General features: G+C 52.6%; 1 protein-coding gene across 4 annotated transcripts in view; it reads left to right on the forward strand.

Annotated features, from left to right (window-relative positions):
* CRACR2A (calcium release activated channel regulator 2A) overlaps positions 1-16,217 on the forward strand; it is a 157,879-nt gene that overhangs the window by 107,441 nt on the left and 34,221 nt on the right. For all 4 annotated transcript variants that reach the window (XM_032645029.1, XM_032645030.1, XM_032645027.1 and 1 more), the window contains 3 exons: positions 5,945-6,035; positions 9,632-9,727; positions 11,101-11,288. In XM_032645029.1, coding sequence (XP_032500920.1) covers positions 5,945-6,035; positions 9,632-9,727; positions 11,101-11,288 — 375 coding nt within the window. The remainder of the gene's footprint in view (positions 1-5,944; positions 6,036-9,631; positions 9,728-11,100; positions 11,289-16,217) is intronic.

The following is a 16,217-nucleotide window of genomic DNA, read 5'->3' on the forward strand; positions in this document are numbered from 1 at the left end:
GGCTCCTTCACACATATGTCCCCCGCCCCCCTGAGAACTCACGTCTCTCTCCCTCCCTTCTCTTATCTATCTCTTCTCTGTCTCCTCCTCCCTGTGTTGTTCAAAATAACTAGGCATAGATATCATAGAATGAAATCATTAGACACTGCCCTGGGGGAAGGGAGTGTTTTCAGAGTGGTTAATAGAAGACAGGTTGCATATTTATGCTCACATGTAATTAATTGATAGCTCAGAGAGCTCCATTACACACTGTTCTCCTTGTGTTCAACATGTTTACCAATGACATGAATTAAGGGAGATATGGAAGAATATTTTGTAGTAATAAAAAAAAAAGGTCCATCCATAGAGAAGATACAACTAATATAAACCTGTATGTGCCAAACAACATAGCAAAACACAAAAAGCAGAAACTTAGAAAAACAAAGAACATTTGATAAAAACAAGACTTTAAAAGCATTTTAAAAGTTTAAAAGAGTTCAACAAACTTATCTCAAATTTGACATATCAGTCAAGCAAAAAGCACATCAGAGCTTCCCTGGTGGCAGTGGTTGAGGATCCGCCTGCTGATGCAGGGGACACGGGTTTGTGCCCCAGACCGGGAGGATCCCACGTGCCACGGAGCGGCTGGGCCCGTGAGCCATGGCCGCTGAGCCTGCGCATCCGGAGCCTGTGCTCCGCAACGGGAGAGGCCACAACAGCGAGAGGCCTATGTACCGCAAAACAAACAAACAAACAAACAAAAAAAAGCACATCAAATATACAAAGTGTTTGAAACCATCAACCAGCAAGCTTGATTTAAGAGATGCATGGGGAGTTGTGTGCCTTGCAGTAGAATACACATTCTTGTTATAGAACTTATGTAAAAATTGACAATATGGGGATACAAAGGAAAGGCTAATAGATTCCAAAAAGTAATCCCTTACCAATAAACTTTCTTACTATAATACAATAAAACTAGAAACCAACAGTTTATATATTTTTTAAAATGCTCTTCCTTTTTTTCTTTTTAAAAATATATTTATTTATTTTATTTATTTGGCTTCACAGGATCTTCGTCATGGCACACGGGAGCTTTAGTTGTGGCATGTGGACTCCTTAGTTGCAGCGTGCGGGATCTAGTTCCCTGACAAGGGATCAAACCCAGGCCCCCTGCACTGGGAGCTCGGAGTCTTAACCACTGGACCACCAGAGTAGTCCCTAAAATGCTCTTCTAAGTAAATCTCAGATAAATTAAATAATCAAAACCAACATTATAGGTTATTTAGATTACATTATGATTGAAAACTTAAAGTGTCAACAGCATTTGGAAGGTCATTGAATACACTGGGCCACCAGTTGGGATCCATTAAGATAGTGACAGTTGAGGAAGACGGACTGAATCTAACAGGCATAAAATCTAACAGAATCACATTTGAGATCTTGCCAAAATCCAAAACACCAATGGCCAAAGCACAAGGTGGGAGAGATATGATTCAGTCACACCACCTTTTTCTTTGTTTTTTAAATTAATTAATTAATTTATTTTTGGCTGCTTTGGGTCTTCGTTGCTGTGCATGGGCTTTCTCTAGTTGTAACGAGTGGGCTTCTTGTTGTGGTGGCTTGTCTATGCTGTGGAGCACAAGCTCTAGGTGCATGGGCTTCAGTAGTTGTGGCACATGGGCTCAGTAGTTGTGGCTCATGGGCTTGGTTGCTCCGTGGCATGTGGGATCTTCCGGGACCAGGGCTTGAACCCATGTCCCCTGCATTAGCAGGCGGATTCTTAACCGCTGTGCCACCAGGGAAGTCCCTCAGTCGCACCATCTTTAAAACAAAAACCATCACTCTGCCATCAAGTTTCGAGGTTTTAGTCGACAGATGGGTTCAGCGTTCATCAACTATGTGATGTGACTGCCCAGAAAAGTGAATGTGCTCTTAGGCTGCATGAATAGGTAGGCAGCGACTAGAGCAAGAGAGATCTAATCTGCACCGATCAGCCCTCATACACTGGGCATTCAGTTTGCGACTCTATGGCTTGAGAAAGCTCAATTAGAGCCCATTCAGAGAAGAGTAAAGGGGATGGTGAAGGGACTTCCAAAAGAAAAATTCCATGTGAGACATGGCTGGAGGAAGTGGAGAGGCATGACCGCAACCCAAGGCTACTCCTTGACGTCTTAATGCTGTTTTAAAATATATGAAGGGTTATTACACAGAGGCAGGATAAGGTCATAGAAAGACACATGTCTATGAGCCAGAATAGTCCATAGATGAAAGAGCTGCTTAGAGATCCAGCATTCCCTCTCCCTGGAGGTGTTCTAACCCAGTCTGGGTAAATACTTGGTGGAGATATTGTGGCGAGGATTTTAACCCTGGAAAAATAGGTGGTTGGATCAGACAAGCCTTCCAACCCCGAAATTCTTCAATTCCCCTGGAATCTGGTATTTCCTGCCATGTGGTCCGCCCATGCACTTCTGAGTCTGGTATCCAAAGTCTTAAATTTATTTCTTACGGATTTTCAGCATTAACATTTTGAGCGCAGGCCCTGTGGGTGACATCAATGTCTGAGTGTTCGTAACCTAGTGAAGACAGCATAAACCCAAAGGAAAGAGTAGTTCAGGACTTTGAAATGCTCACGTAAAGACATATGGTGTCCTCCGAGGTCAGAGAAGGGGGTCACTGCGTTGGAACAGACAGGGAAATACTCATGGAGAAGACTTCAAAGTCTGTGTTTGTGTGCGTCAGGCAATCTGAGTGGTTTTAGAAATAGTGGCAACAAAGGGGTGTATAATAAGCAAACATAATCCGTTGCCTCTTTCCTCTGATGGCAGAACGTGGTAAGCCCGGCTGGAGCACCATAAGTCATACGCCCAGATTTTTTTTTTTTTTTTGCGGTACGCGGGCCTCTCACCGTTGTGGCCTCTCCCGTTGCGGGGCACAGGCTCCGGACGCGCAGGCTCAGCGGCCGTGGCTCACGGGCCCAGCCACTCCGCGGCATGTGGGATCTTCCCGGACCGGGGCACGAACCCGTGTCCCCTGCATCGGCAGGTGGACCCTCAACCACTGCGCCACCAGGGAAGCCCTGCCCAGGTGTTTTGAGAGTGTCTCTAGCCATTGTTTCTCCCAGAAAAATAATTTCTCTGCAGCCCCTGCTCACACACAGCCTGCATCTCGAATGGATCTCGTTCCGACAGGAGGTTTGATTGACTAAGCTTCCTGTTCTTCATCTTGCTGATTGCTTCTGACCCTTTCCAAACCTAGCAACCCTTTTATTCTTGAAACAAAGACCCTCCTCCCCTTGGAGAGTGTTAGCCCTTGCCCCCCGCAGCCCATGATAATAATTACGATAATAAATAATCCCTTACATCCATTTAGGGCTTTGCAGTTCAGATACCTTGCAAACCTGCTCTCTCGTTTGGTCATCGAGATGATGCTGGGAGGAACCGGGGGTACAGGTGCTACTTTGGGATCGGAGGAGGTCTTCTGCCCTCTGAGCTGGTTTGGTGATGGGAGTGGTGGGCACAACACCTTAATGATCTCATTGCCGGGGCTCGGGTGTCCGGCCCTGGGTCAGGGCTCATCCTCTGAAGACATTCAGGCCTCGGCAGCCTACCAGGATGCTGGCTGGTTTTGTTCAAGAGCGTTTGCAAAGAATGAGCTCCATGTCTGATCCAGTGTGGGCCCAGGATCGCGGATGCCCGCCTGCATCCCAGGACTTCTTTGTGGTGGGCGCATCCTTTGTGTTGAGGGCTGGGAGTAGGTGCCATTCAGAGGCTACATCTCTCTTCCCCCCATTTGTTTGTTTGTAGCAATTTGCAAAATGACTTACTTCACGACTAACAGACTGACATGTGAGCACGAGAAGCATAGAGTTTATTAATTTAATCCAATAAAACTTCAAGTTAATATAACACATTTAATGGTAGTGTGGAATTAATGCTCTGCACGGTTGTTAGGCCTAAACGGTCACAGCTTATGTGCCTGACTGTAGCTAGCGTTGCTTTGGCAGCGTCAAATCCATTTTTAAGTTTTTCTCGTATCACTTTATTAGTTCCCTGGTGCTTATATAGTTGGAATCATTGTCTCTAAAATTTTCCTGGATACCGTTTACCACGTAGCATTGGAATTTCTTCCAGCACAGGAAGATAACTCCAGGCACCAGGGGAAGACCATCTCTGTTTCTGAAATTTCCTTTCCACTGTATCATTTCTGTCCCTGAGGTGTCCCTATGCAACAGCAGGTGCCTCGACTCCTTATTTCTTGCCAAGGTTTTCTTGTAATTGTCATGGGGTAGCTAAGAACCAAAGTAACAATGCAAACATTTGTCATTTACCAAGAAGACAGTCCTCACTCTTCACCAGAAAGACGTTTGTTACTCCTGGGATGGGAAGCCCAGTGATGAACACAGAGCCTTGGCTTGGAGGAGTCTTGGAGAGCTGTGTCCTCTTGCTGAGCACATCCTGGGCCAGTGCCATACTCACTCAGAGTCGGGTTTGTGGTCTTGGGGATACAACCAAGAAAGGGAACTCAGACAGGTGAGTGACCTTGACCGTGCAGATCCACACCGGTTCCCTCATCTGGGTCAGCTGTGTGGTTTCTGTAGAACTGGAAGGATGCCAGTCAAAATGGCAGCCTGTGCATGTGGTGCACAGGTAGCGAGTGAGGGAGGGGCAGCCTCTGGGCTGTGGTGCAGCCTCGGGCGGCGGGGGAGGCCTGGCGCTGGACTGGAGTCCCAGGGGGACTTGGGGATACAGGGAGGTGGGACTCTGAATGACGGAAGGCTCAGGGGAATGAATGCTTTCCTATCCTTGACGTTTTCTTCCGAAATCTCTCCGGTACCTCTTAGAACCGAGAACCAGGGCTGTTTGTTCAATTATAAACGCCTCCATCGTTGAATAAAGAACAAGGCAGTGCCAGCATTTGAGTTTAGAATGGCAGGTACCAGAATTGGCAGTAGGTGTGTATATTGCAGGTTCAAAGCAGCCCTGGAGAGCTATGACGTAAGCCTGCTTGCTGGAGCCTAGAGTTTCCTTAACAGGACGGAGGGCAGGGAGCGAGGGGCAGAGAGGACCTTCCATGCCCGGTCAGAGAAGAGGTGTAGAGGTGCAACCCCCTGGGAATGTCACATGTGATCATCTCCAGTCTTGGTTCGAATGCTAATACCTGGTCCTTCCCGTGCGAACTTGGGGGAGTACTTGAAGGAGGATCTATTACTGGGAGAGAAAGAGGAGGCATCCCGGGGTGACCCACAAACCTTGTCCCCAGAGCCGTATCTGTCTTCATCTCCATGTAGGAGCAGAGAGGCCAGCTACGTACTTCCTGTCCTGCGGGGCTCTTTGGAGTAGGAGGGGACGCTGAGAACCCAGCGTGTCACTATTGCCATCGGCATTTACCCAGCTTCACCCTTCCCATGGCCCTGTGCCGAGATGGGTGAGCCCTTGGACAGGTGTGGCCTCCTTCCTTTCTAGGGGTATCGTGATGGTGGCGGTGGTCACCACCATGGAACCCTTTGAGATCCTGTGAGAAATGAGGGTCACGCAAAGTTCAGCACATAGTTTCCAGGAGTGTACAGTTAAGGTGGTGCTGATGGAACCAGGTAGAGAGAAAGCGCCCAAAGTGGGAAACAGATACACCAAGAAACCACGCAGAAAGGAAGCCCACACCACACACCTTTATGCTGTCAGCAGGCATATAGGGATCAGTGGGCAATAGGACGGTGAGTGTCACAGAGGCTGCGTGGATTGGTGCTGAGATAAAGCAGAGGACAGGAAGGTGGACCCAGGGATGCCTGGGAGGGACAGCTGGGAGATAGGAGGATGAGAGGGTCCTGCTGGGCCTCAGTGGTCAGCTGATCCTGGGGAGCTGACCCTGCAGCCTTGGCTGACCCGACCGCCATGGTCACCCACGCCACCCAGAGCTCCACTGGAGGATAAAGGCATCTCATCGCGCTCTCTTTTTGTCACCTGTGCAGGAAAAGTGCTGCCTATGATGAAGAGATCCAGCACCTCTACGAGGAGATGGAACAGCAAATCAAAAGCGAGGAAGAGCAGTTTCTCCTGAAGGCAAGAGTCCGTTCCCGGGGCTTGGCTCTGCGGGCCGGGCTGCAATACCACCTGCTCTGAGCACGCCCTCTCCCCAGCCCCGGATCTAAGATTGCAGTGCCGCATGGCGCTATTGATTTCCTGTTTCCCTGCTTTGTTTATTTTTTTCAAGGCCATTGTCACCTTCAAATATGGCATATAATTTCCCGGTTTATTTTTATTGATTGTGGTCTGTCTCGCCCTACTAAGATGTAAGCCCCAAAGAGCAGGGATCTTTACCTTTTACGTACTAATGTACCCTCAGCACTTCCACCGTGCTTGGAGCACAGCAGGCAGGCGTTCAACAAGCAGTTGTTGAATCAGTGAATGAATGAACAAGGAATCAATGCAGAGAAGGATGGAGGGGCTTTACCAGTTGAAGCAGCCTGAAGCCTGGCTTGACGTTAGCTGCTCCCGAGACCTCCACGGCAAGCCTGCACGAACGCGACAGCCCGTGCCACTCCACGCCCAGCAGCTCCCCTAAGGGGACCCTCGTTAGAGCCGATGCTTCCCATCCTTTCCCCTTGGAAACCTAGGAATTTTAATTCCCAAGACAACTCAAGTGCCACTCTTCTCGAATTCCAAGGGGGAAAACGTAAAACTCACATTCCTGCTCTTAGGCACTTAGCCTTCCACCAAGCCCCGTTGTTTGTCTTGGGAGCTCAGAACTGGTGAAATCCCTTCCTGTTCCAGGCTAAGCAGGATCCTTTAGGGGAACATAGTCATCAGACGGAGCTACAGGAAACTCCCTCTTATCCATTTTCGGATTATCCACTTGTTGGGTTCTCAGCGGAAAAGTCTTGGAGTTGAAAGGTGGCCTCCTGTCTTAGTTCGGGCCATTACAAAAATATCATGACCTGGGTGGCTTATAAACAACGAACACTCATCTCTCACGCCTTTGGAGGCTGGAAGTCCAAGATCGGGGTGCCAGCGCAGTCGGGTTCAAGTAACAGCCCTGTCCCGGGTTGCAGGCTGCCAATTTCTCTGTGTCCTCACGTGGGCAAGCAGGCTCTCTGGGGTATCGGACAAGGACACTAATCCCACTCTGGTGGGCTCTGCCCTCGTGACCTAATCGCCTCCCAAAGAGCCCACCTCCTTGGGGCCATCTCCTTGGGGTTAAGTTTCAACGTATGAATTTTGAACATAGAGACCCCATCACCGGCTTGCTGCCTCTAAAGGCTGAACCTGAGCCGCTGTCACATTGCTCCCCTGCTCCTTAAGGCAGGTTGGTCTAAACCAGCGTTTCACTTCATTCTGCCGATTATTCACACCACGGCCCCATTTCTTATCACAGACGCCCTTCCAGCTGAGAGGGCGTCAGAATGCTTTCCAGAAAAAGCCGGTTGTGTTCTCCACCCAGAGCCCTCTGGAGGCTGGGCAGTATTTCCAGACCTCCCCCTCGCCTTCCTTTTTAGAGTGCTAATGCGTCCTGGCTGGCACCGCCCTCGCCCGACATCCAGCCTTAGTGAAGGCGAACAGGCAGAGAGAACACGCATCTCCTCACCGAGCGGACCCTACGGGGGCGGGGGGCTTTTCCGGAAGCCTCAGCCTTACCCCCACCCCCCGCATCCCCTGCAATAGTAGACCCGCTCCCTTTACCCCAGTGGCTTTGTGCACAGAGGGGCCGAGTTCTGGGGGGGGTGGGGGGCGGCATTCGGCCCCCTCCCCCCCACCATGACTACAAGTCAAAGGTCATAGCTAAGGAAAGATACTGCTTCCAGAAGCAATAGGTGGGTCAACGCCTGGGGACTGGGAACGGAAAGAGGTCGGGGCTGGGGGGGGGTGCGGAATTCCAGGGCAAATCTGCCCCAGTTGGGGGTTCTGACCCCGCTGCCGCGCCCCACCCCCCAGCCCGGCTGCTCCCTTCTCAAGGCCTCTGAGCCCCAAACGCCTTTCAGGCTCAGCTCTGCGATGTATGCTGTTTGCGTACGCGTGGGAGCCGTGAACACGTGTTGGCCGTGCTGCGAAGCCTTTGGGCGCGCAGGCGTGGCCTGGCCCCGTGTGAGGTTGGTGGTCTACAGTTCATGACAGCTTGAGAGGCTGCACCCTCTGGCCAGCTTGGCGCTCGGCATCTCACTGGCCGTGACCCCCTCAGCACTCTGTGCCCGGCAGGGCCGCTAAGATACTCCGTCTGGCCTTTGCGGGGCTGCCGGCATCAGCTGGGGGTCCTGGAGCTGCTCGCCCCACCCCCAGCCAGCGGGGTGGACAAGATTCCCTGCAGCAAACGTTGGGAGCAGAGGCTGCCTGGTCATACCCTGCCTCCACCGTCAGGTGTGGCCGACACGAGGACGGTCACAGGCTCCCCCCGAGCCCCGCTGACCTGTCCAAAATGGGCAGAGAGGGCTTCCCTGGTGGCGCAGTGGTTGAGAGTCCATGCAGGGGACACGGGTTCGTGCCCCAGTCTGGGAAGATCCCACGTGCCGCGGAGCGGCTGGGCCCATGAGCCATGGCCGCTGAGCCTGCGCGTCCGGAGCCTGTGCTCCGCAATGGGAGAGGCCACAACAGTGAGAGGGCCGCGTACCGCAAAAAAAAAAAAAAAAAAAAAAAAGTGGGCTGAGGAACGAGGTGGCGTCCCCAGATGAGGGGCTGAGGAAGAGCCCTGGGCTTTGACGGGGGCTGCTGTCCCCTCACCTTGCTGCTTCCAGACAGGGCTGCCCCCTAGGGCTGAGTCTCACCACTGTCTTCCTTGGGGAGGTGTCGTTCCACATCACGGAAAGCCCGTGGGGCTCCTGTGGTGAGCTATATGGAGGCTATGATGCTTTCTTCTCTTCCTACCTGGCCTGCGCCGCGGCCATGCCTCGGACAAGCAGAGAGCATGTTTCCCAAGAAACAGCGACGTGGAAGAAAAAAGCAGGGAGGCTGGGCAAGGCAAGGGCTGGACCCCAAGTCTCCCGCTGCCCACTCAGGGCCCTTACACCGGATCAGGCTCTGGTGAGAGTGTCAGGCATCCTGCCAGCTGCACACTTTCCTCTTTGTCCCACGACCAGGCCCCTTCCCGCTTGCATCACTGGGGTCTCCACATCCCTGAGTGGGGAAGGCCGGTTCTAGGGCAGGGGGGAGGGGCTGTGGAGCTCACGGGAGAGACCCCCCCCCGGGGCTTGGGAGCCCTCCGTCCCAGCGGGGACACAGCGAGGGCGTAGACCCGCCTGAAGGAGGAAGAAGTGGGGCCCCTGTGTTTTCAGAGGGAGGGCAGTTTAAAGGATTGAATGACTGCGCCCAACATGGACAGAATAAACGAGCCGGAAGGACATTCCATCTTCCAGTGGACAGACAGGAGCCTGAGGCCTGAGATTCCAGCTCAGCCCCTGTTCTGTTCCCCGTTCGGTGCCCGCCCACTAACCCACGCTGCCTCTCCTGTGGGAGGCGGTCATCCGACATGTCATACGTGGTGGGAGCTGGCGTTGGGCACACTCTCCATCCGCCAGGGCAGGCGGGTGACCAAAGCCCTGGGATGTTGTGGGAAGACCCCAAAGGATGGGCGGGCCCCTCCCTGCTGTTGAGCAGGTTCAAGGTGGGGGAAAAAAAATCTCCATCCCGGTGCATCTGGGCCTCATGTGTCCTTCTTCCCGGCTTGGCAGGACACGGAGAGGTTCCAGGCGTGCAGTCAGGAGCTGGAACGGAAGCTGTTCTCCAAGGAGCAGGAACTGGAGCGGCTCATCCAGAAGCAGAAGCGGGTATGTTCATGTCCATGTCCTCAGAGCACCTGCCCTGCACTCCATCCCCTCCTGTGGCGCTTGCCCACGTTCCCTGCCATTCACTTAAGGACTCTGTTTTCTTAAATCTGAGAAGAACCATTTAGTTGAACAAAAGAGAAAATCTGAAATCACAGGTGATCCCAAGATAAAGCCTTTACTCTCCAATGCCTGGTGTTTAACTTTGGAAAAATTGCCAAGAATTCTCCCAAGTATCCCCCGCAGGCATCGTGGTGTGATTATATAAGCCCAGGAGCCGCCAGAATGCCAAATCGTTACTTTGTTTCCTGCATCCTGTGTGAGAGATAAGGGGGATGCTGCGGTCACACACACTGATATCTGGGGGGAGGCTGCAGACCATGAGGTCTTCCTGCCAGGAGGGCCAGGGATGCCTCCAGCTGGAAGAGCAGGTTGACCAGGACAAAGGTCAACTTGTCCATCCCCTGTCTTCCCGTGTGCCCGTACGAGGTGCGTCAGCCTCCTTTGGGACAGTTCCCGTCACCACGCAGGGTGGATGCAGACACCAGACGCGCCCCTGATGCACCTGAGTCCCCAGAGGCAGGCTGGGTGGTGTCCCAGGGTCCACCCACTGTGGCTGGGAGCGCGTGGCTTAGGACCCCAGGGAGATGGGTTACCTAGGCAAACCTCGCGCCCACAGCCTCGTCTCCAAAGCAAGGGGCTCGTAGGAGAGAGAGGCCCGGGTGCCGCTTGGCCTCCTGTTTTGTTTTGTCTGGTGCTGGAAGGCATCCAGCCCTGGACAGACCCAGACACATTGGTTCCATTTGAATAGAAAGGGATAATTTTAGCAGCACATTAAAATACACTTGAAGACACCCCCATGCTAAGGCTGGAGACGGTCCCACTCCTCTGAGTACCCAACCTGTAGATTTTGGTTTCTCTCCTGCAGCAAGGCGCTCTCACTGCCAGCTGCCTCCCCCTCCCCCACCCCCACCCCCGCCCTGCACAGTGTACCTGGCTTCTCCTCCTCTCTTTCCTCTTCACTATTATGCATTAAGTTCTCACCAATTAGATTTATCCGTCCAATGAATGATTGCCACTCGACTTAATTACCGCATGCCTGCCTGATTACTCCGGGGCCTCTTGAGAATCACACAATATTCCTTGTTGTTGCTTCCTTCTTCTCTTACTGGCCACATTCATTAAACTGAATTTGTCCTTCCTGCCTCCAGAAGGGGCAGGACAAAGCTGACTGAGGCTTGAGGGCAGTGAGGGGCAGTAGCATGGGTTCCCGCCCACCAGGTGGAGGAAGCAGGACGCGGCTGGGAAAGGCCAGCCTGATGGGGGTGGGGCTTGCTCATCGCTCCCCTCTGCACAACGCCCCCGTTCCTTTCCAGCTGGAAGGCCAGTGCACCGCCCTGCACAACGACAAGCACGAAACCAAGGCTGAGAACACCAAGCTGAAACTCACCAACCAGGAGCTGGCTGGGGAGTTGGAGCGGACGTCCTGGGAGCTGCAGGATGCCCAGCAGCAGCTGGAAAGCCTCCAGCAAGAGGCCCGAAAACTCCACCAGGAGAAGGAGATGTGAGTGTCACCCTTGTGCCCTCCAGATCCGTCCCCTGCTGTGAGCGCGTTAGCCCACCCCCCAGACCCTTCTCCTTGCTCATAACGTGGGGATGGGGCTCCTTGGTCCCTGGGACCTCTTCTAACCTTCTAGGATTCTGAGACTGTGAAGCAGACCAGTTCTGCGCCGAGCACTCCCTAGGATTGACGAGAAGCGTACAGCCTCATTCTCAGACAATGTATTACGTGATTAGAAAGACGTTATCCAGCCAACAAATAGGGGGCAGTCTGGGGGAAATCCTGAGTGAGTGCAACGACCAGACATTGACTGTCATGGTTCGGAGACCTGGGAGAACAGGGTGGGCCAGGAAGACTTCCGAGGTCAGCACGTAGTTCGACAGGGCGTGTGACAGTGCCCTGGACGCTTCACCCCAGCTCTGCCCATTTTTTTCCTTCCTCTTTTTCCTTCCTTTTTCAGCCTTCCTCTGTGTGGGCCCTGTGTGGGCAGCCCCATATCTCTGGGGACTGGTTTGCTGATAAACTAGGTGTCCAGCCATTGGGTTCGGCTTGCTGGATGGAGGTGCCCCTGGCAACAGTCCAAGGCTGGGTCTGCACCTGACCCAGAGAAGTCACTGAGGAAGCGGTCTCAGGAGTGTTAGGCTTTGAGAACAAGGGCTCTCTGAGGCCCCAGAATCTCACTTGCTTATCTGTTCACCCGTGTACCAGTGCACTCACTGGCGGATTCACATCAGCAACATTTGTGGAAAGCTACTCAGTGCTTTCAACACTGTCTTGGGCACTCAGCGTACCTCACTTACGTCGAAAATCTGACATTATCTCATTTGACCTTCTCAACGTCCTGATGTGCCAGGTACCATGGTTATCAACTCTAGTTTATGGATGAGGAAACTGAGGTTCAGAGGTGTTAAGTACCTGTCCTGAGATGCTAAGTGCTGGTCACATGCTGCTGACTCCCCACAGTGACCAGTGAGTCAGCCGGAAAACTGTGCCCAGGACTAGGACTGGCCACCCTTCACTTACTCGTTTGTTCGAGGACTCATGTAGTCATTCTGCAAAACCTGGGTGCCTGGTCCTGGGTGAGGTAAGGTATAAAGTCGGATTTCAAAAAAAGGGCAGTCTTACCAATGCTTGATGTTTTACATGTGTTAACTGTCTTTGTTCAAAAGCCCTGACTCTGTCTGACGGCTGGCAAATCGTTGGTGCATCAGAGCCTAAATCAAATTGTTCTGCTGGGGCTTCCCTGGTGGCGCAGTGGTTGAGAGTCCACCTGCCGATGCAGGGGACACGGGTTCGTGCCCCGGTCCGGGAAGATCCCACGTGCCGCGGAGCGGCTGGGCCCGTGAGCCATGGCCGCTGAGCCTGCGCGTCCGGAGCCTGTGCTCCGCAACGGGAGAGGCCACAGCAGTGAGAGGCCCGCGTACCGCAAAAAAAAAAAAAAATTGTTCTGCTGTCTGCCTCATGTGTGATGTCCTGTACTGTTTGGGAATGATCTAGAGTGAGAGGGAGGGGATGTGTTTGGATTTGGAGTTTTACCCTAGGAAGACGTCTCCAGTTGAAAAAGATATGTCTTCCCAAGCAGCTGACTTAAAGTAAAATCAACCCCATTCCAAGGCTTGGATGCCCGGTGGAAGGACAGTATATTTCATTGTAAACAAGCAAAATCGGTCCCTCCCCATTGAGATCAGGTCAACCAGGTGCTTAACTTTATAAACAGAATTAAGGAGTCAGGCTCTTAAAATTCAATCAAGTCCTGAAAGCGACAAACATCTGAAAGGCACAGGCATGAGAACCGCAAATGGAAATGAGCACCGGAGCCGGCGTTAACGAATCACAGCGTGAGGATTAAAATCTTTCTGAAGTCTTATCTTAATTAAGCAAGCCAGACACACAATCTCTGGAGGCTGGGAATTGAAAAAGAGGGAAGGAGGGTTAGGAGGGAGAGAAATGAGTCCAGAACCTTCGCGACTTTGTTTCAATAAGACGCTTGCAGCGTGTGCTGCTGGGGAACCTGCTGGAGCCCAGGAGAGCGTGTCTCGTCCAGAGCGGCCTGGAGAGAAGGGCAGGGAGAGGCTTAGCTTGTCCTCCGTAAAGCAGGATCCCAGACCAGCAGAGCCGACAGGACCTTTGTGCTGGAACCCACCTCTTCATTTCACAAATGAAAACCAAGCTCAGAGAGGGGTAGTGAGCAGCCCGCAGCCACCCAGCTAGTTAGTGTCAGAAAACAAGGTCACAGCCTCGTCCTCCTGATACCCTGTGCTTCCCCGATGACGTCCAGCTGCCGGATGCTGCTGGGAGGGGGGAGAGTGGGCCTCTAGATCAACAGACCCCGTCACGTATCAGCTGGAGCTCTGAATGGACAAAATGAATTTTCCTGTTCTCTGAAGATGCCCAAGGAAGGAGAACTAGATTTTAAAATCAGATGAAGAAGGAGCAGTCGGGCAGGGGAGACAATATAAAGGTGAAGGTCGGCTGGAAGGCAGCACCTCTATTCTGTTAATTAACTTGTATCTGGGGGAGAGGTGGTTTACGACAAGGCACGAGATGTGGCAGAAGGAGGTTTGCCCCCCACCCCCTGACTCCCAGCCTCCCATCACCCAGAGGGCACCAGTCCTGGCTCCTCCCAGAGTGTTCTGTACATGTGCGTGCACACACACACGCACACACACAGACACACACCCACGCACACACACAGACCCCCCACACACACACAGACACACACAGACACACAGACACAGACACACACTCACACACAAACACACACTCAGACACAGACGCACACACACAGACACACAGAGACACACACAGACACACACCCACGCACACACACAGACCCCCCCCACACACAAACACACACACACAGACACACACACACACAGACAAACTCACAGACACACACTCACACAGAGACACACTCACAGAGACACACATGCACACACAGGCACAGACACACAGAGACACACACAGACACACACCCACGCACACACACAGACCCCCGCCACACACACAGACACACACACACACAGATACACAAACTCACAGACACACACACAGAGACACTCACAGAGACACACATGCACAGACACACAGAGACACACAGACACACACACACACACACAGACCCCCCCACAAACACACACACACTCACACAGAGACACACACACACACACTCTTTACAAAGCGACAGCACACACACTGTTGTACATTTGCCTGCGTTTTCCACTTGACAGATCCTTTGGAGAACGCTCCATATTTCTTTCTTTCTCATAAAAACACAGCCAACAGCCCTTCCCTCCCAGCAGCCATAAACCTCTCACCAGTTACTACCGCAAAATGGCAAGTTCTGTTCCTTTCACTTCACCTGTTAGCCAGACATAAACTTGTAGAACATCTAGGTTAGAAGGACTTTCAAGGTCATTTTAGTCAAATATCCAAGTGTCTTTTTTTTTGCAGAAATGCTTTTCTATTTGTTAACACAAAAAATCTATCTGAATATACATATGTGTGCATGTTTAGACAGATGTGTGTCTACTAGACAAACAGACGTAGGTTTGCACCGATACATACCACGTACGTGTGTGTGTATATGTGTGTGCACGGTGCCAAGGTCCCTGGTGCCTTGTAAGCAGGGCCAGAGGAGGCTTGGACTGAGGTCCTCTTGGTTGTGGAGGAACTGGTCACTCGGTCAGACACTGTGAGGACCCATTAGGTTAGGTCTCCGGTGTGAGTGTCTGTCCTCAGCGGGGAAAGCCCTCTGCTTTCGGCTGCCCCAGGAAGAAGCAGGGCCCGGGATGGGGGTGGCGGAGCCCCAAAGTCAGATGCAGGTAACCTGAGCTCCCAGGGCGCCAGGCTGCGACCAGACAGCTGTGCTCACTGGGTGCCCTTCGGAGCAGAGTCCCAGACGGCGTTTAGGGACCCAGGTTGGATAATAGGGAAGACATTGTTTTCCCTCCAGTTGACATTAAATATAATTGGCAATAAAATGTTGGGAGTTTGCAGCTCTGCAGGAGCCAGAGAAGTTCTGTTACTGAATAAGCATTGTCTGAGGTGAACTTGGTATTTGAGACAGTCTGTTACTGTCGCAAAGTGACTTTATAATTCTGCTATAAAGGGGGAAACCCCACAGACACCGCTCAAGGAATAAGGCGATTGCGAGTCCTGTGGCCCCGGCAAGCTCGTGGTGACGTGGATGGGCTTTGCCGGGGGACCGTCCTTACGCAGATCAGCCTGTGCACGGTCAAGGCAGCCCTGATGGCCCGTGGCAGTGACGCATTTACTAGGTTGTGGCTTGGAAATACGGGACCCTTTGCAGTAAGCTTGGGGGAGATTTTAAATCTCTGAACTGTGGTGCAGAGCACAGAGGGAAGGATGGAAGCAGAACTGTGCAGTTAAGCAAGGTTTATTTTCCAACATCACCCCATTCTGCTATTTTTTTTTTTTTTTCAGTACGCGGGCCTCTCACTGCTGTGGCCTCTCCCGTTGCGGAGCACAGGCTCCGGACGCGCAGGCTCAGCGGCCATGGCTCACGGGCCCAGCCGCTCCGCGGCACGTGGGATCTTCCCGGACCGGGGCACGAACCCGTGTCCCCTGCATCGGCAGGCAGACTCCCAACCACTGCGCCACCAGGGAAGCCCTGCTTTATTTTTTCCCTTTCTTCTCTGAGTGGTGCTGGCTTCCTCCTAAACCCCCCTCCCCCTCCAGCTCTCTTCCTCCCTCCATCCCTGCCATCTGCCCTCCCCGCCCCTCCTTTAGCCCTCTCTCTTTTTTCTCTTCCCACTGCTATTTGTTGACTGCACCTCCAAGCCAGCCACTGTGTCGAGGATACAGATGTAAACAAAGCACACACAGCCCCCTGCCTCGCGGCCTGAGTTGCCCTCCAGCCACGCTCTGTATGTCTCAGCTTCTCTCTCCCCTTCCTCAAAACTCCTATGA

The sequence above is a fragment of the Phocoena sinus genome, chromosome 10, assembly GCF_008692025.1.
Source record: "Phocoena sinus isolate mPhoSin1 chromosome 10, mPhoSin1.pri, whole genome shotgun sequence".
NCBI lineage: Eukaryota > Metazoa > Chordata > Mammalia > Artiodactyla > Phocoenidae > Phocoena > Phocoena sinus.